At 50.1% G+C, this 20,830-nt stretch overlaps 1 protein-coding gene across 2 annotated transcripts in view; it reads right to left on the bottom strand.

Annotated features, from left to right (window-relative positions):
* Positions 1-20,830, bottom strand: part of ZC3H15 (zinc finger CCCH-type containing 15) — a 99,738-nt gene that overhangs the window by 38,383 nt on the left and 40,525 nt on the right. For both annotated transcript variants that reach the window (XM_029605957.1, XM_029605958.1), the window contains 2 exons: positions 20,518-20,664; positions 7,824-7,925 (listed from right to left, as the gene is read on the bottom strand). In XM_029605957.1, the coding sequence (XP_029461817.1) occupies positions 7,824-7,925; positions 20,518-20,664 (249 nt within the window). The remainder of the gene's footprint in view (positions 1-7,823; positions 7,926-20,517; positions 20,665-20,830) is intronic.

Raw genomic sequence — 20,830 nt, 5'->3', positions numbered from 1 at the left:
GCATCTAAACTGCTAACGTGTAGAGAGAGTGATAGCTGGATTGTCCTTATATGGCAAGCCTCACAGAGAGCAAGGCATTTAGACTTTTTTGTCTCCGAATGAACCCGGCTCTAGACGGCCTCCTGTGTGCACATAAATGGTGCCTGGGTATAGCCATGCAAATATGCGCTCAAATCTAGGCCGCAGCCTTACGTGCACAAGTACCTGTGCATATGCATGCCCATGTCAGGATACTGCCTCGCGTCTAAGCGCGCGGAGAAAAAAAAATCACCGCCACGGTCTACCAAGCAACTGACTGAACAGAGCCTGAGAAATATGGTCTAGCCCAAAGCTGCTCAACCCGCTGAGCCCGAGCCGCCTCCACTCTTCATTAACTCCCCTGAGAAGTAAAAGGGGAAAAACTGATAAAGAGATGCAGAGTGAAACACAGAGGGAAAGGAGGACCCAGAAAGGAAAAGGAGGTCTAAAACTTCCCTACTAACTTTTTTTCCCCACATCTACTCCTGGTCAAGCTTCCAGACTTAAAGTGCTCAACTGAGGAAGGGACCAAGAGTGTCACCTCAAAAACTCAAGCGGTGTGTCTGAATCTTCTCCTAGTCTTCTATCTTCTTCTTGTTTTTTTGTTTTGTTTTTAAACTATAAGCAATCCCTACAAGGGAGATGCATTTCCATCATCTGCTGGAGATGAAGAATACTGGCAGGTTGATATCGGGGCAGGGCTATATGTCAATGACGTCAGCAAGTCAGCTTTACTGCGTCTCCATCTGCTGGTAGGATTGTATAACCCACTGGTGTGGATTGGCCTGCCTGAGTGTACAGGAATAAATATTTTTCTAACGCAATCATAATTGAATAGCAGATATTTTGCCACAACATATGATCAAAAAAGTAAAGAAATCAACTTATATATGAATTATTTATAACAAATTAATCATTCAAAATTAATGAAGTGTTGGCATTAAAATAGAGTCTCTGAAAATATCGCCTTTTGCTGTTGCTTTCCCAGTTTGCCGTTAACCTCATTCTGTCTGTTCTCCTCTAGTTTTCCCCTCCCTGCCCCAGTTTTCCCCCTCCTGTTCGATGTAATTTCTATCTTTTGATGTAAACCGATATGTTCACATGAATACCGGTATAGAAAAGCTTTTAAATAAAATAAACAAATAAATCCAACTTGTAATTTTCAGCTTTTTATTTATTTATTTTTTTTAAAGCACGATAAAATTCTAGTCAGTCAATTATTCCCATGAGGAAGTCATGAGCCAAGTTAAATAACTAAATTAAAAGCTTAAATGATGCTGTCTTTTTCACCAATGTCAATCAGTATAAATCCATAATCACCGCCACGGTCTACCAAGCAACTGACTGAACAGAGCCTGAGAAATATGGTCTAGCCCAAAGCTGCTCAACCCGCTGAGCCCGAGCCGCCTCCACTATAAATCCATAAATATCTTTTTTTTTTTTTTTTAATTCAAAAAGTACTTAGATTATGCTGAAGAAAATTTCTCCCAGTTGCCACCAGCATGCAATTAGCTATAGGAAAATTAGTTTCTTACCTGATAATTTTCGTTCCTGTAGTACCAAGGATCAGTCCAGACTGCTGGGTTATGCCTCCCCTCCAGCAGATGGAGTCAGAGAAAAGCTGAAAGGCACCCCCTAGATATACCGGTGTACCACCTGCGATCCTTCAGTATATTTGATATCAAAGCAGAAGGAAACCATCCCCCTTTTTAGTGCATCCACTGACTAGATCAAGTAGTAACATCGTCGAACAGAAACCTGCAACGCTATAGAAATGAAAACCAGAAATAACCTCAGAATAACTTACCGCATAATTGTCACCAACACAGTCCCAGAAGGATTGTTTCACTGCAAGAGAACAATAGAAACACGAGTGGGCTCTCCTAAACAACCTTGATGTGGGCAGGCGTCTGGACTGATCCTTGGTACTTCAGGAACGAAAATTATCAGGTAAAAAACTAATTTTCCTTTCCCTGTACGTACCAGGATCAGTCCAGACTGCTGGGATGTACTCGAGCCGCCTTAAATGGGGTGGGACCCTGAGAGTCCCGCTCGAATGACGCTGCTCCCAAAGGTCTCAGCCGACGGGCCACGAACATCCAAGCGATAGTACCTAGCAAATGTATGCAAGGATTTCCAGGTGGCTGCCCTGCAAATCTCCTGGCAAGAAACCAACTGGCTTTCAGCCCACGAAGCTGCCTGAGAACGCAGAGAAAGGGCCTTCAGCCCATCAGGCACAGACTTACCGCAACCAATGTACGTGGACTCGATAGCGGCCTTCAACCATCGCGCAATAGTCGTTTTTGATGCCTGAAAACCCTTCTTGGGGCCATTCCACAACACAAACAGGTCATCCGACCTCCGAAACTCGTTAGTCACCTCTAAATACCTCAGGAGTATACGACTGACATCCAAACGCCTCAGATCTCGACCTTGGGGAGACTGTAGTTCCTCCTCTGAAAAAGAAGGCAATTCCACCGTCTGATTAACATGGAAAGCCGATACCACCTTAGGTAAGAAGGAAGGAACCGTGCGCAACGACACACCCGAATCCGAAATACGCAAGAAGGGTTCCCTGCACGAAAGCGCCTGCAGCTCCAAAACCCTACGCACCGACGCAATGGCCACTAGAAAGATTGTCTTGAGAGTCAAATCCCTCAAGGAGGCCCGCTTAATAGGTTCAAAGGGGGCCGTGCAGAGACCACGAAGGACCAAGTTCAAACTCCAGGAAGGACAGAGGCATCTCACAGGAGGACGTAAATTCCGAACTCTGCGCAAGAAACGAGCAACATCTGGGTGAGTCGCCAAAGAGACACAGTCAACCTTGCCTCTTAGACAACCCAGAGCCGCCACCTGCACCCTAAGAGAACTATAGGCCAGACCCTTCTTCAAACCAGCCTGCAAAAAAGTAAGGATATGCCCTATAGAAGACTGTCGCGGCGAAATCTTTAAGTCACCGCACCACGAGTCAAAGACCTTCCATACTCTGGCATAAGTAAGCGTAGTCGAGGATCTGCGCGCTCGAAGTACAGTAATAATAACCGCTTCGGTATATCCTTTCTTCCTCAACTGCCTCCGCTCATAAGCCAAGCTGCCAGACAAAAGCGATCCGCCCGATCGAAAAATACTGGACCCTGGCGCAGCAGATGTGGGAGGTGACCTAACCGCAGAGGCCCGCCCACCACCAGATTAACGAGATCCGCAAACCACGGGCGTCTTGGACATTCCGGAGCCACCAGAATCACCAGACCCCGATGGGATTCTATGCGCCGCAACACCTTTCCCACTAGGGGCCACGGAGGGAACACGTAAAGGAGAATGTGAAGAGGCCACGGAAGAACCAGCGCATCCACCCCTTCTGATCCGTGCTCCCGCCTTCGGCTGAAGAAACACACTGCCTTTGCATTTAGCCAAGTTGCCATCAAGTCCAAGCGCGGTATCCCCCAACGCTGAATTATGAGACACTGAATTATGAGACATCGCCTCGGCCGACAGCTCCCATTCTCCCGGATCTAGGTGCTGCCGACAGATAATCCACCTGAACGTTTTCCACCCCTGCAATATGGGTGGCCGCGATGCGGGCTAGATGCCGTTCCGCCCAGGTCATCAACAATGACGCTTCGTCCTCCACCTGCCGACTTCTTGTGCCTCCTTGCCAGTTTATATATGCCACCGTAGTCGCGTTGTCCGATAGAACTCACACCGCCCGACCGTGAACCATCGGGAGGAGTTGACGCAAGGCCAGGCGAACCGCCCTGGTCTCCAGGCGATTGATTGACCAAGTGGCTTGGCGGGCAGACCACGTCCCCTGTATTGCTCGGGACTGGCATACAGCCCCCCCAGCCGGTCAGACTGGCTTCCGTCGTTAGGATCAACCAAGGCGGAGGCTCTAGATCCACGCCTTGTAGGAGATGGTCCAGGACCAACCACCAGTCGAGGCTGGACCAGGCCGGTTCCAGCAATGGTAGCACCATGTCGTAATCCTCGGACCTGTGATCCCAACGAGAAAGAAGTGCTCTTTGTAAAGGTCGCATATGCAAAAACGCCCACGGTACCATCTCCAGAGTAGAAGCCATATGCCCAATGACTTGTAAATAATCCCAGGCCGTGGTTAACGGAAGATCCAACAGATTTCGCACCTGTTTCATTAGATTGACTATTCGCTGATGTGGTAGGAGCACCTTGCCAACGGCCGTGTCGAATCGGGCTCCCAAAAACTCCAGTTGTGTCGGTTTCAGCTGGCTCTTCGGAAAGTTGATTACCCAACCTAGTGCCTGCAGTTGTTCCACTACCAAACGAACCGCTCGCTTGCACAATGCTTCCGACTTTGCTCGGATGAGCCAAATCGTCGAGATAAGGCTGTACCAGTATACCTTGACGCCGTAGAGATGCAGCGACGACCACCAGAACCTTGGTAAACACTCTTGGGGCCGTCGCCAAACCGAACGGAAGGGCACAAAACTGAAAGTGTTTCCCTAACACCATGAACCTTAGGAACCTCTGGTGACGCTCCCGGATTCCAATGTGGAGATATGCCTCGGTTAGATCCAAAGCAGCCAACAATTCTCCCTTGTGGACGGCCGCAATAACAGATCTGAGCGTCTCCATGCGAAAACGAGGAACGCGTAAGGCCTTGTTGACCCGCTTTAAATCCAGGATTGGTCTGAACGTGCCTTCCTTCTTTGGAACCACGAAGTATATGGAATACCGGCCAGTTCGCCGTTCGCCCGACGGAACTGGGATCACCGCCCCCAGCGTTCGCAACCGGTCCAACGTTTGAGCAATAACCCGCTGCTTTTCCGGGGGACCGCATGGTGACGCCAGGAAAAGATCCCGGAGTGGACGAGCAAAATCCAACCTGTAGCCGTGACTTACCACATCGAGGACCCACTGGTACGACGTTATCTTGACCCATTCCTCCCGAAACAGGGCCAGCCGACCCCCCATGCGCGGAATGGAGGAATGGGTCTGCGCGCCTTCATTGTGGAGTCTTGTTGGGGGTAAATGCCTGTGAGGATCCTGACCGCTGAGGCCACCTACCACGAAAGGAAGGAGTCCAAGATTGCGCTCTCGACGCTTGCTGTCTCCGAGGAAGGGAACTATCCCTCCCCATACGAACTCGGCGCTGACTCCGGAAGCGACCCCTGGAATTCCCAAAAGGTCGCGATTGCTGGGGCTTATCTTCAGGCAACTTATAAACCTTGTTGTCTCCCAAGTCCTTGATAAGCCGGTCCAGCTCATCCCCAAACAACAATTTTCCTTTGAATGGAAAGGATCCTAGTCGTGACTTAGAGGAAGCATCCGCCGCCCACTGACGTAGCCAAAGCAGCCACCTGGCGGATACGGCGGACGACATCACGCGAGCCGAAGTCCGCAGCAGATCATATAAAGCATCTGCTGTGTAGGCGACCGCAGCCTCAACACAGTTGGCCTGTTCTGCCTCACCTGGTGGCAGATCCTGAGTTGTTAACAGTTGCTGAATCCAACGAAGAGTGGCTCGCTGCACCATGCTGCTATAGGCCGCTGCCCGGACTCCCAACGCCGCAACGTCAAAAATGCGCTTCAATACGATCTCCAACTTACAGTCCTGGAGATCCTTCAACGCTATACCTCCTGTCACAGGTATTGTAGTATGCTTAATCACGGCTGTAACCGCCGAATCCACAGTGGGAGTTTTGAGAAGGTCCAAGGACTCCGAAGGCAGGGGGGTACAACTTCTCCATAGCCCTGCTAACATGCAAAGAAGCTTCCGGAGAATCCCACTCCTTAGAGACAATCTGGAGCAACTTGGGATGAAAGGGAAATGTAGGCGGGGGTCTCGGAGCCCCGCCAGAGCTACATCCCACATGGAGGTATCCCCTTCCTGGTGTGGAACCAAGAGATCCAGTTCCCTTAACACCTGCGGGATCAAGAAGCGCAGCTCATCTTTGCCAAACAAATGGAGAATCTGGGGGTCGTCCCCCTCCACAGTCGCTTGACACTCCGAATTGCCCCCATCATCCATATCCGGACCCTCCGGATTGGCCTCCTGGGAATCCGATACTCCCGCTCCCCCCCACCGTCCCCCGATCCGGTGTCGTCCTGGGTATCTTAGGCGGTGAGGGGTCCTCTACCTCACAGCCCGCCTCTGCTTCCAAGAAAGCCTTGTGCATTAAAGCACAAATTGTGAAGAAAACGGGGCTGGCCTCTTCAAGGTGGCTGCCGCGGGTCTGGAGGGAGGGGGGGGGGTGTCGAGGGGCATCCAAATCCCCCGAACTGTGCGTGCTCAAGGCAGTCGGGGGAGGAGGGAGGAGATTCCTCCGGCTCTGACGCTGCCCCTTCTATCGGCAGTGCTGACAAGTTGGCCGCCGCCTCCTTCTGCAAGGGAGGCGAGGCTGCTGAACGAGCTCCGAGAACTCCCCGACGCCACGATGAAGCAACACTGCGGGCAGCGCTCGATCCCTGAGAGGGTCTCTCGTCCCTGGGGAGACATCGGGAGCAGAGATCCTCTCTGGAGATTCGCGCCCCTGCCCCCCCTCCCCCCGCAGGCCGTACAGGCCGAAGAACGCGACATGGGGAGCCGGGCCGGGAACCACGCGTCCAGAAAAAGCGCGTCAAAAATCAACACACTGGCTCCTCAAGAAACAGTGTGCCGGGTGACACAGCCACCCCCTCCGGATGCTCCGGGCTGAACCGCGGCAGGCTGGGGATGCAAACAGTAAGCTCACTGCCTGCCCCCAACAGGACTTACGTGGCCCTGTGCTAGCTAGGTCTTTATCCTTTTTTTTTTCCCCCCAATATCGCGCTGTTCCTAGATCCCCTGTGCCACGGGGATCAACCAACTACAGGAAAATGGTACGAGGGCAATGCCCTTCTAAGCCTGCCGCAACCCTGCTTCTCGCTGCGCGTGAAACAAATTGAAAACAGCAAAACCTAAGCTGCCTACTCAATTTATTTTACTAATTGATCTAGTCAGGTAGAATATCAATAAATTAAAAACCTGGATAACCAATTAGGCAATGTGGATCAGGACCGCAGGTTATGCCTCTCAATCTGCTGGAGTCAGAGAAAATACTGGGGGATCGCAGGTGGCACACCGGTATATCTAGGGGGTGCCTTTCAGCTTTTCCCCGACTCCATCTGCTGGAGGGGAGGCATAACCCAGCAGTCTGAACTGATCCTGGTACGTACAGGGAACTGTACACTTTTTTTTTTTTTTTTTTAAGTATACAAACAATCCAAATTATGCTCCAATAATATAACAGCTGGTTCATCTGGGAGAGAAACGATTGCACTCTTGACACTCAGAAATGATCTCAGTCCAAAAGATCTTAATTACAGGACAAGACCATCTCATATGTATGAAGGTACCTTTTTCACTACATAGAATTTTTAACCCCTATTTTATGTACCATCTATAAAAAAAAATCTTGTATCAATTTTATGTTAGCACTTATACAATCATTTCACTACAGAAAATGCTATATCTAGTCACTAAGCCTCAGAAATGCAGAAATTTAAATATTTTCCCCACACAGATTTCAATTTCTTCAAAACAAAATCAAGTGTAGTATCTGTTCTTATCGGTTTAGTATCCTCTAACTTTGATTTTCAAAAATGGCAGAAATGCTTGGAATAAGGAAATCTGGTTATATTATTGTTTTGATGATTCAGCAGATTAGTTTGGTGAAGATAATTTTACCAAGTAGTTTTATGGGAACGACGTAACTGAAAAAATAGAGTCTTACCACCACAATTGCTGCCTTACTAATACGCCTACAAAAATGGAGCAGAAATTGTGACAAAACAATCTGACAGAGTCTTACCTCAGCTTCGTCTATTTCCTGGATGTACTTAGTGTCATCTGCTTCTTCATCATCGTCGTCAACCAATTCAGGTCGAAACTCAAACACTTCACGGCCACTGATCTGTCCACATAAAAACCATGAAAAATGTCAAACATAGAACATCTATATTTTACAATGAAATGTTTGAAGTTAACACTGACCATTTAAAGCCTGGCATGCTTAATTTTACCGGCTGTCGGCTCTTCTCATTCAAGTTTTGCTTTTCAATTCCAGCAACATTTGCATTTTGTTCAAGTGTCATGCAACTAAAAGCACTGTCAGAACACAAGGAAGTGGCAGACTAGCATGGTGTCAAGATCTCAAGATGGCCACTTGTCACATGCTAGAAGTATGCTGAGATCTCTGGTTGAGGTAACAAAAACCGTGCAGGCCCTCTGAAGAAATATCAAATACACATTACCATAATCAGAGGAATATTGAAATACTATATAAAACATTCTTAATCTCTTTTTAACAATGTATGTTTGTTAGAGATACAAATTCAACCAATGAATGTTTTGCAGACAATATCAGTATTTAACAAAATGTTTATACACACATATTCAGTAATATCAAGTTAACATGCATTTCATCCCATATAAAATGACGTTACACCCCGCAAATAATATTATCGTGTAATACACCAATATATGCATTACCCTCAAATCTAGGCTGCAGCCTTACGTGTATTCTCACTCATTCACACAACACCCATCCAAATCACATAAAATCCACATCATAAGGGGAAATTCCCCCAATACAAACTAAAAGGATATCACATTGAAAGCATGGATATTAATTTTAACCATTCCTCAATATGCTTCCTAATCCTCTTGATTTCACAAACTCCTAATTTCTCAAGCTTCCGACGAGAACCCTCATTTCACCCTACACAGGGCTTCCCCAGGGGGATTATTAAACGGTTTCTAATCTCATACTTTTATATAGAACATATTCCTTCTTCCATAAATTCTTCAAATGCTCTCTATGCCGATAGTGTCCGCACCATTCCAAGTATCTTTACAATTCTCATCCACAAACGCTTTACTGACCAGAGTTCTCATGCATATACCGCTATCTGATGACATGGAGACGTTCGGATGCGTCCCTTCACGTCAAAGAAACGGAGCGTGGTAATGGTTGGGAATAAGTTTGTCTTAATCTGAAGAAAACAATTTTGGCAGCATAATGAATATGATGGCGGCATACCTATAAGAATGCTCCTACGTAATACAAAATTGTATCGGTAACACGTTTAACATGATGGCGGTATACATATGAACTCTGAACTAGGACCACTTTCTTGTGCAAGTGCTCTCTGAACGTCCTCAGGGCGTACCGGATCGCCCGTAATTCCAGGAAGTTTATCTGAGACTGCGTCTCCAACATAGACCAAAGACCCTGAGTGTGGAGGTCTGCAATATGGGCTCCCCAACCCATGTGAGACGTGTTTGTGGTGAGGACAATCTGGGGCTGTGGGATCCAGAAGGGCATCCCCTATTCCAGATTGGATGGGTTCGCCTACCACATGAGGGGTTGGCCGAGGGGGGAATGGTGATCATGACATGAGCCCAAAGATCCTGGGTGGCTTGACGCCACTGGGAGCGTAATGTCCACTGAGCCCTCTGCATGTGAAGCCGAGCAAATGGCATAACATGCACCATCACTGCCATATGACCCATAAGTCGTAGGAATTGATGTGCTGAGACACAGTAGCAACAGGAGACTATCTGAGCAAGGGCAGACAGAGTATCCGTCCTGTCACGAGGCAGAAAGGCCTTTGTCTGGACGGTGTCCAGCCTGGCCCCGATGAAGTCAGTTGTAACAATGGCTGGAGATGGTATTTCAGATAGTTGATAAGAAACAGGAAAATTGGTTCTTACCTGCTAATTTTCGTTCCTATAACACTGCAGATCATTCCAGACCAGTGGGTTAATGCATCCCTACCAGCAGATGGAGGCAGAAAACAAAACTTTGAGGCACTGCTACATAACCAAGAGTGCCTCCTGCAGTCCCACAGTATTAACCTGTACCTAAGCCAAAAGAAAAATATCACCCCTTACACCAGGGTGAACTAGAACCTAGGGTTGTATTCCCCCTGAACTAAATGGCTTCAATGCCAAAGCCCATAATTCCTGCCAACTGTGGAACTCAACCAGATTAAAATCCTCAATGGAGAAATTTTTGCAGAATGCATTAGAAACATAGCTGGGAATCATCAGTCTTTCGGCAGCAATTGTGGGGCAGGCCTCTGGAATGCTCTGTGGAATGAAAATTAGCAGGTAAGAACCAAATTTTCCTTTCCTGGACATACCCAGATCATTCCAGACCAGTGGGATGTACCAAAGCTCATCTACACTGGGCGGGAACCCGAAAGACCTGCTCGAAGAACACTTTCCCTGAAATTCACCGAATCTGGAGCTTGCACAACCAGGCGATAATGCCTAGTAAAAGTATGGAGTAAGAACCAAACAGCGGCCCTACATATCTCCTGGTGAGAAAGCAATTGGCATTTGCCCAAGAGGTCGAATGCGCCCACGTGGAATCCGCTTTAAGGCCAGTCAGGACTGTACACAGCCCTTGCAAATATAGGCCAAAGAAACTGTATCTTTTAACCAGCGGGCCAAAGTAGCCTTAGACGCGCCCTTTCCCCTTTCTTTGCCCCACCAAACCAAAAAGGTGGTCCGATCGTTGGAAAGAATTAGTGACCTTCAAATAACGCAACAAAGCACGATGAACATCCAGGAGATAGTGGTCCCTGCCCATTGTAGGATCCAGAGACCACTCTGGGAACCCTGGTAATTCCAGCATCTGATTAACATGAAAGGCAGAAACCACTTTAGGCTAAAAGGAAGGCACAGTACGCAAGGACACCTTGTTGGAAATCCGCAAGAAAAGGTCACAACACGAAATAGCCTGAAGCTCCGAAATTCGTCTGGCGGAGCAAATGGCCACTTGAAAGACTGTCTTCAATGTAGGATCCTTCAGGGTGGCCTGATGTAAATGCTCAAAAGGTGCCTCACAGAGATCCTGCAATACTAAAAGAAAATTACTTATCTGCTTATTTTTGTTCCTGTAGTACCATGGATCAGTCCAGACGGTGGGTTATGTCCCCCGTCCAGCAGATGGAGTCAGAACAGAACTTTCGAGGGTGCTGCTCTATAAGCCAGTGCACCCTCAGTATGCTCTCAGTATATAGAATATCAAAGCCAAAGCCAGATACATGCGAATAATGATGAATCAAACTGCATAAACCCACTGAGTATGGGTAACTCACAAACTATCATTAACAGATTGATAACGAACCAACTTGCAAAAAGAACTGTGGAGCGAAGCCCCTGAACATAGGTGTGAGACAGTTAAACCGAAGAACTAGAGACAGAGGTTAGTTTGAGCAGTAAATCCCCCAACTTTTCCTGAGGGAGGGCATCTGGACTGATCCATGGTACTACAGGAACGAAAATTAGCAGGTAAGAAGTAATTTTCTTTTCCCTGTACGTACCAGATCAGTCCAGACGGTGGGATGTACGCAAGCGTCCCTAAAGAGGGTGGGCCCCTAAGAGCCCTGCTCAAACTACCCTGTTCCCCAAAGTAGCTGGAAGACGGCGATGGAAGCTGCAACCGGTAGTGTCGCACAAAGGTATGCAGAGACTTCCAGGTCACTGCGCGGCAGATCTCCTGAACGGAAATCGATTGACTTTCTGCCCAGGAAGCCGCCTGTGAACGACGGCATCTCTCCCATCTGCGAGGCTGCCAGATGGGAGAGATGCCTCTCCGCCCAGGACATCAGACTGTCTGCTTCCAGGGAGACTTGTTGGCTCTTTGTGCCCCCCTGACGATTGATGTACGCCACCGTGGTCGCGTTGTCGGACAATATCCGGACCGCTCGATGCTGGACGAGCGGGAGAAACTGTTCCAATGCCAGACGCACCGCCCTTGTTTCCAGACGATTGATGGTCCACTTGGATGTTCTGGTGTCCACAACCCCTGTGCCGACTTTGACTGGAAGACTGCACCCCAGCCGGATAGGCTGACATCCGTGGTGACCACCACCCAGTCCGGAACCTCCAGGGGCATTCCATGAGCCAGATGTAGCGGGTCCAGCCACCACCGGAAACAGTCCCTGGCGCACTGGGGGAGCGGAAGGACAAGCTGATAGTAGTGCCCTCTGCAAGGGGTGTAGATGTGCGAAGGTCCAGGGTACGAGATCTATGGTGGATGCCATGGATCCGAGAAGCTGCAGGTAATCCCAAGCCGTGGGAGCTGTGAGGGTAGAGAAGCGATGTACCTGCTCCCGGATAGATTGCGCCGGCTCCAGCCACAGATAGACCCTGCCCTTGGCCGTGTCGAAGCGTGCTCCCAGAAAATCCAAGATCTGCGACGGTAGGAGAGTGCTCTTGGAGAAGTTGATGACCCAACCCAAGGATTGGAGCTGTACCACCCGAGAGACCGCAGCATGTCCCCGAGCGAGGGTCTTGGCACAGATGAGCCAATCGTCTAGGTATGGGTGCACCAAGATGCCCTCCCGCCACAACCTTGGAAAATGTTCGCGGAGCGGTTGCAAGGCCGAACGGGAGCGCTTGGAACTGGAAGTGTTGTCCCAGAATCTTCTGCTGATGCTCTTGAAGGATGGGAATGTGTAGGTAAGCTTCCGTCAAATCCAGCGACGCAAGGAATTCCCCTGTGTGAACCGCCGCTATTACGGACTGTAGGGTCTCCATCCGGAAGTATAGCACCCTGAGAGACTTGTTGACCATCTTGAGATCCAGGATCGGGCAAAAGAAACAGTCTTTTTTGGGGACCACAAAATAGACTGAATAGTGGCCGGAGCCCACTTCCCGTGGGGTACAGGTATGATGACTCCAAGATCTAGGAGTCTGTCGAGGGTCTGACAGACCGCTAGCTGCTTGTGCGGGGATCCGCAGGGTGAGAAGAGGAACCTGTCTCTCGGGGATCTTACAAATTCCAATGCGTAGCCTCATCTTAAGATGTCCAAGATCCACTGATCCAAGGTGATGTAAGCCCACTCCCCGTAGAAGAGCGAGATACGTCCCCCGATCCTGGGTGTCTAGGAGTGGGACCCTCTGGCATCATTGGGCGGCCTTATTGGCAGCCCCGAGGGGGACCCCTTCCCTGGATGGCCTGTGGCCCCGAAAGGACCGAGTCCAAGACTGAGACCTGGTGGAAGAAGGCCAGGGTGTCTACTGCCTGGTGGCGCAGGACCTACGCTGCGTTCGGAAGCAGTTTCTGGCGGGAGTGAAGGACCTGGGGTCCGAAGATCTAGGTCTATCCTCAGGTAGCCGGTGTACCGCATTTTCCCCCAGAAGTTTGATGATCTGATCCAGATCCTCCCCGAACAGAAACTTACCCTTGAACGGCAGAGATCCCAACCGTGCCTTAGACGATGAGTCTGCTGACCAGTTCCGAAGCCACAGGAGCTGACGTGCCGAGACTACCGAGACCATGGATCTAGCCAGTACTCTCACAAGATCGTAAAGGGCATCTGCTCCATAAGCGACCATTGCTTCTAAACGATCTGCCTGTGAGGATTCCTTGGGCGGGAGAGCCTGCGAAGTCAACAACTGTTGTACCCAACGAAGACCCGCCCGCTGCGCCAGGGAAGTGCAGAGTGCTGCCCGAAGCCCAAGGGCGGAGACCTCAAAGACCTTCTTGAGGTTGACCTCCAGCTTCCGGTCCTGCAGGTCTCGCAGCGCCGTGCCCCCAGTTACCGGAATGGCTGTACGTTTCATAACCGCAGAGACTGCTGAGTCCACAGTTGGAACCCTAAGGAGGTCCAGTACCTCCTCTGGGAGGGGATAGAGCTTTTCCATTACCCTGCTGACCTTTAGAGAAGATTCGGGAGCATCCCATTCCCTGGCTATCAGTTGCATAAAGATGGGGTGGTTAGGGAAGGCTCTCGCTAAGGGTCGGAGCCCCGCAAGGACGGGGTCCCCCTTCTTCCCTGAAACGGAGGGCCCTGGCCCTGCGGGTGCTGGCACTTCCTGTGGTGGGTCAAGGTCCAGCTCCTGGAGAATATGAGGAATGAGGTCATCTAACTCTTCCTTCTGAAAAATACACAACACTTTGGGGTCGTCACCTTCCAGGTGGGCCGTCAGGAGAGGGTCATCCAGACCCTGCAGCGGGTCCACGAGGGCTGGATCGGCCCCTGAAGCGCCACCCGCTGACGGGGGGAGTGCCAATCCTATCCGGGAAGCCCCTGCCGAGGATCCTGACGTGCCGGGCCCCAGGGTGTCCCCCACCCTGGGGGATTTGGGCAGTGGAGGTACTGACGCTGGGTCAGGGACATGGCCCATGCTTGCCATGTAGGCTTGATGCATTAACACCACAAATTCCTTAGTGAAATGAGAGGGCCCCGCGGGAGACAATGCAGGAGGGTCCCCAGGCAGCCCCCCGGGGCCCAAGGGCTGAACCGGGGTGAGAATCGGGGGGGGGGGGGGAAATGTCCAGGAGATCCTCCATCTCCTCTTCCTCCGTTCCTGCACAAGTTGCCTCCGAAGCCAAAATGGCCGCCGTTCCCGCCAAAGACTGGATAGGGGCAGACCCAGGCAGAGGCCGGCGCACCGCAGTGCGTGAAGAAGGCCGTCTCGCCGGCAATGAGGTGCCCTCCCCACCGGGGACGCACCGCGAACATACCCCTGGCTCTCCACAGGCGGCGCATCGCTCGGATCGCGGCATCTGCACCGCGATTTCGGGCCGGAGGAGAGAGGGGCTGCAAGATAACCAGTGCTGCGGGCAGCAGGGAAACGCTTCTGCTGTCCCCGGCCCCACAGTAGAGAACTTCTTGTCTGCGGTCCCGAGGAATGCGCATCTCGGGACCGTGGGCCGAATCACGGCACGGGTGGGGGGGGGGGGGGGAGGCTGAGCCCACCAGCAGTCACCCCCCCAAGAGAAAGCAGGTCCAGCCACAGAAAAAAATCTGAAAGAAATCACAAAAACTTACCCCAAGATCAGGAAACAGGGAGAAGAAGGACACAGAGAACAAGCGCTGTTTGCAAGTGCTGAAGGGGCAGAGCCCGAAGGAAAACCGACCTTCCTTTGCCTTTTTTTTTTTTTTTTTTTAACAAACTTGATTCACCAGCAAACACAAATTGTATAGAAACAGGGAGAGAATACAAATCCTACAATCCCAGGGGAGATAAGGCTCTCCAGCTCCTATCTGCTGGAGTCAGAAGAATACTGAGAGCATACTGAGGGTGCACTAGCTTATAGAGCAGCACCCTCAAAAGTTCTGTTCTGATGCCATCTGCTGGACGGGGGACATAAACCACCGTCTGGACTGATCCTGGTACATACAGGGAAATTGAGATTCCACTCCGGGCAGACTTTTCTAACTGGAGGCTTCAAATGCTTCACTCCTTTGAAAAAAAACAAATGACCTCTGGTTGAGAGGCCAAAGGCTTGCCCTGGACCCTGCCTCGAAGACAGCCCAGGGCCAAAACCTGGACCCACAACGAACTGTAAGCCAGACCCTTGGATAAACCCTGCTGCAGGAAGGACAAAATGTGAGGCACAGATGCCAGAGGATCCAAACCTTGATGTGTAAACTAGGCCTCAAACACCTTCCAAACCTTGACATAAGCCAGGGAGGTAGCTGGCCATCTAGCCTGGAGAAAGGTAGCAATCACCAGTTCCGAATATCCCTTCATGTGCAAACAGCGCCTCTCAAAAGCCAAGCTGATCCTCCCGATTCGAAAATATGGGCACTTGGTGAAGCAAATCCACAGATGAGACAGCCGTAGAGACCCATTCACCACAAGATGGACTTGATCCGCGAACCACGGATGCCGCAGCTACTCCAGTGCTACCAGCACCACCAACCCTGGATGGGCTTCTATGCGCTGTAGTACATGCCCTATGAGCGTCCACAGGGGAAATACATACAGCAGAAACCCCGGCCACGGACATACTAAGGCATCCAATCCCACTGCACCAACCTCCCTTCTGCGACTGAGAAACCTCAATATCTTTGTATTGGCTTGCATAGCCATGAGATCCAGTTGAGGAGCTCCCCATCTGGCACAAACGTGGTTCCACGTCTCCGAGGACAGCGCCTACTCCCTGGGATCCAGCTGTTGTCGGCTGAGGAAATCCGCCTGTACATTGTTGACTCCTGCAACGTGGGAGACCGCAATTCCTGCCTACACAAAGAGCAGCTGCGCTTCATGTGCCACCACAGGGCTCTTTGTTCCTTCTTGGAGGTTGATGCACACTACTGCTGCTGCACTGTCTGACAGCACTAACCCCATTCGGCCCCGGACCGGGGCAGAAACATGTCCAAGGCTCTGCAGATTGCCCTCATTTCCAATTGACTGATAGACCAGGCCTTCTCCGCCACCATCTATAGACCCTGGCACCAATCCCCAGCCCTTGGAGACTGGCATCCGTGATCACCAGCACCAAATCTGTGATTTCGAGGTCCATTCCTCTCTCCAAATTACTCTTCGACAGTCACCAATCCAGGCTGATCCTGGCTTCCTTTCGAAGGGGGAGCAGAAGAAAAAACTGCTCTGACACTGGTTTCTACCGGAACAACAGCGCCTTCTACAGAGGTCTCATATGAGCAAAGGCCCATGGAACCAGATCCCAAAACCTATAGGTAGTCCCAGATCCTCGGTACTGGCAGGTACAGTAGTCGAGAAACTTGCTCTTGCAACTTCCACACCCTGTCCGCCGTCAGGAACACTCGGCTGTTCAGGGTGTCAAAATGGGCTCCTAGATACTCGAGAGACTGAGATGGAACCAAGTGCCTTTTCGTCACGTTGATCATTCATCCCAAGTCGCTCATAGTCTGCATCACTCACCGCACTGACTGGGCGCAGTCCTCATCCATCTTCGCATGAATGAGCTAATTGCCTAAGGACAGGTGGACCAATATTCCTTCCTTCCTCAAGGCCGCAGCTACTACCACCATCATCTTTGTGAAGGGTCGAGGAGCCACAGCCAGGCCGAAAGAGAGCCTGAAACTGAAAATGCTGACCCAGCACTTTGAAGCGCAGAAATGTCTGATGGTCCTTCTGAATAGGAATGTGTAGATAAGCCTCTGTGAGATCCAAGGACACCAGAAACTTGATTTTGCGGACTGCCGCAATCACGGTACACAGCATCTCCATCCTGAAAAGTGGTACTCGCAGGCGCAAGTTCACCTTCTTTAAACTCAAGATGGGACAGAAGGTGTACTCCTTTGGAACCATGAAATAAATGGAGTACCTTCCCTGCTCATGCTTGCTGGTTGGCACTGGCACTATTGCGTCCAGGTCTATCAATCTTCGAAGGGTCCTTTCTATTGCTGCCTGCTTGACTCGCGAAGAGCAGTATGACTCCAGGAAGGTTTCTTTGGGAGGCTGCGAAAATTCTAAGGCATAACAGTCTTTCACTACCTCCAGAATCCACTGTTCGAGATGATTTTGACCCACGCCTCGTAAAAAAGGGACAACCTGCCCCCTACCGCCATCAGAGAGGAGTGGGCCAGCCTGGCATCATTGGGACGGCTTGCCAGGTCCAGCCCCCTACCAGAACCACCTCTGGCGGATCTGCCAGACCCATGAAAGGACTGCTGATGACCCAACGACTGTTTGGAACCTGAAGAGGAGGGCCCCTTTTCCTGACCAAAATCATCTCAACTTGCGAAAATGCAGATGAGACGAGTAAGGCTTCTTACTGCCCCTTTTATCTTCCAGCAACCTATGGCCCTTGGTTTCACCCAGGGACTTCATCAGTTGATCCAGATCTTTTCCAAAAAGGAGCTTCCTCTTAAATGGCAAATTACATAACAGAGTCATGGATGACTTGTCCAAGGACCAGTTACGCAGCCACAGGAGCCGCCTCATAGCAACCACAGGGACCATACTCCTGGCCACCGTGCACATGAGATCATACAATGCATCCGCCACATAAGCCACTCCCGCTTCCAGGTGCGCCTGCTCCTGCGTTTCTGAATCCAATATAAGCAGGTGCATTGCATCAAGTTGGCACAAACGGCTGCCCAGAGACCCAAGGTGGACACCTCAAGCATGCGCTTCAAATGTCCTGCCAGCTTGCGATCCTGAACATCCTTCAATGCGGCCGACCCCACTACCGGAATGACAGTCTTCTTGGTCACAGCAGAGATCGCCGCATCCACCTTAGGTGTTCTAAGGTGCTCCAAGTGCTCCTCCAGCAAGAGATAAAGCTTAGTATTCACTCTCCCCAACTTCAAGCCCGCTTCTGGGAAATCCCACTCCCAGGTAATGAGCTTTTGAATCTTCTTAGGAATGGGAAAAGCACTAGGAGGACCCCACAGACCATCAAGAACTGGGATGATGCCCTCGCCGTCCGACTCCTCTTGATCCAACTTGATTCCCAGCTCCTCTAACACCTGGGGGTTGAGGGGGCGCAGCTCCTCCATTTTAAATAGGCGAACTATACAAGAGTCATCACCAATCGCCCCGGATTCACCACAGCATCTGGATCATCTTTGCAGACATCATAGCCTGGACTCAGACCAACATCTGGGTCTATCTCCGGGTCCTCCTGTGGCTCAGAGTCATCCAGATCCCTGAGGCCAGGGTCCAAACGAGGGTCACACAAGTCACTACGCTTGATCACACGGACCACAGAGCCCGCAGATCCTGAGCGAGGCCACTTAGACAACACAGAGGACTTCTCCCTGGGCCTCTGAGCACCTGCCTTCCTAGTCAGAAAGGAGTCATGCATAAGCAAAATAATCTCTGGGAGAACAACCTTCCGGGCCCCTCCTCCCCCAATGCCCACTCAGGGCTACTGGGTGGAGACTCCTTCCCCTCCTCCCGATCATCTCTGCGTCCCTACACTGCAGGGGAAAGAGGAGGGGATTCAGTGTTGCCGTGCTCTCCCCTGGGAGCATCAGGTGGGGAACACCCTACCTTGACCCCTGACGCGGGCCCTCCTGATTGGAAGGCCCGAGGTTAGATCCCTTCGAGAGCACCCCCCAAGGCACAACTTGTGCACAGGGAGAAGGGACTCATGCAGGTGGGCCAGGTCCCACAGGCCTTGCAGGCTTCTGCCTGCAGTTTTTCTGCCATCCCAGAAGAAATTCACTCTCCCCATGTAGCAAACATGCTGCTGCGCGAAGCAGGCCTCATCACGTGCTTGGTCCCCCACTCCTACCTCAGGATTGAGGAACTGCAGCAGAGGTGATACCGAGGGGGTTGATGCTGGGACTTCCTTACCTTGAGGAGTAGAAGTCCCGGGCACTGACGACAGATCTGATTTCTTGGAGCCGAACAGCTTTTCCATCTTGTCTAACCATGCCTGACGACCCTTGTGGGTCACCTGGGCACAAATATTCCAACCATGGATATTGTACGATTCCCCAGGCAAAGAACACAGACCTCGTGGGGATCTGTGAAGGTCATAATCCGGGGGCATTGGCAAAAGCTGGACAATGCCATGGCAAAAAGAACGCGGTGTGTGGTTGATGGCCGGCGGCCACTGGGAGGCGACACAGTCTGATCAACCATGAGCACCAGAAAAAAACTTATCGAACATAAGAAATTGCCATGCTGGGTCAGACCAAGGGTCCATCAAGCCCAGCATCCTGTTTCCAACAGAGGCCAAAACCAGGCCACAAGAACCTGGCAATTACCCAAACACTAAGAAGATCCCATGCTACTGATGCAATTAATAGCAGTGGCTATTCCCTAAGTAAAATTGATTAATAGCCATTAATGGACTTCTCCTCCAAGAACTTATCCAAACCTTTTTTGAACCCAGCTACACTAACTGCACTAACCACATCCTCTGGCAACAAATTCCAGAGCTGTATTGTGCGTTGAGTGAAAAAGAATTTTCTCCGATTAGTCTTAAATGTGCTACTTGCTAACTTCATGGAATGCCCTCTAGTCCTTCTATTATTCGAAAGTGAAAATAACCGAGTCACATCTACTCGTTCAAGACCTCTCATGATCTTAGACCTCTATCATATCCCCCCTCAGCCGTCTCTTCTCCAAGCTGAACAGCCCTAACCTCTTCAGCCTATCCTCATAGGGAAGCTTTCCATCCCCTTTATCATTTTGGTTGCCCTTCTCGGAGAAGTCGGAGAATGTGTATAACACCCTGGTTAATGGATGGATTAATTGATGAAGGTAGTTTAGACCTTTCGCTTGCCACCTTAAGAAAGGGGTCAAACCTCTGCCGGGAAGAAAAAACGGATTATTGATTATATTTAACATAGGGGGTACACTACATCTACCGGTTCACCTTTATCCACATGTTTATTAACTCCTTCAAAAAAGTGAAGCAGATTTGTGAGGCAAGACTTGCCCTGGGTAAAGCCATGCTGACTTTGTTCCATTAAACAATGTCTTTCTATATGTTCTGTGATTTTGATGTTTAGAACACTTTCCACTATTTTTCCTGGCACTGAAGTCAGTCTAACCGGTCTGTAATTTCCCGGATCACCCCTGGAGCCCTTTTTAAATATTGGGGTTACATTTGCTATCCTCCAGTCTTCAGGTACAAAGAACTCAGAACTGAGTAAACTTCAAAAGTATGCTATGAAATAAAGGTTGAGAACTGATTTAGAGGGCCAAGAATTCTGCCTATTACAACCAAAATGTGTACTGGTAGAGGCTGTGACATTTTTTTGTTATTGAGTTAATGGAGATTAGAAAAAAGCTTTGATAATATTACTCACCCCTAAGGATTTGCCAGCTTTGAAGTCCGCTCTCCTCTTTTCCATTTCTTCTTCAGACTTTAAGATCTTATTTTGTCTTTTTCTTTTCTTCCACACAAGGAAAGACTCCAGGGTGATTTTGGTAACGTTTATTCCTAAGGCGGCACGCTGCAGAACAAGTACATAAATCAGACATGCACCATTACATCCTGTTAGAAAAAAAAAAGAAAGATACAAATTTCTAGAACATTCTTTTCACTACTGACATAACAGCTATGTACTGCAAAACTGAGTGAGAAGTACAGGTGCCCCCAAGTATGATTTTATGCCCTGA

Source organism: Rhinatrema bivittatum, chromosome 6 (genome assembly GCF_901001135.1).
Source record: "Rhinatrema bivittatum chromosome 6, aRhiBiv1.1, whole genome shotgun sequence".
Classification (NCBI taxonomy): domain Eukaryota; kingdom Metazoa; phylum Chordata; class Amphibia; order Gymnophiona; family Rhinatrematidae; genus Rhinatrema; species Rhinatrema bivittatum.
This window is presented reverse-complemented; position numbering and strand designations above follow the sequence as displayed.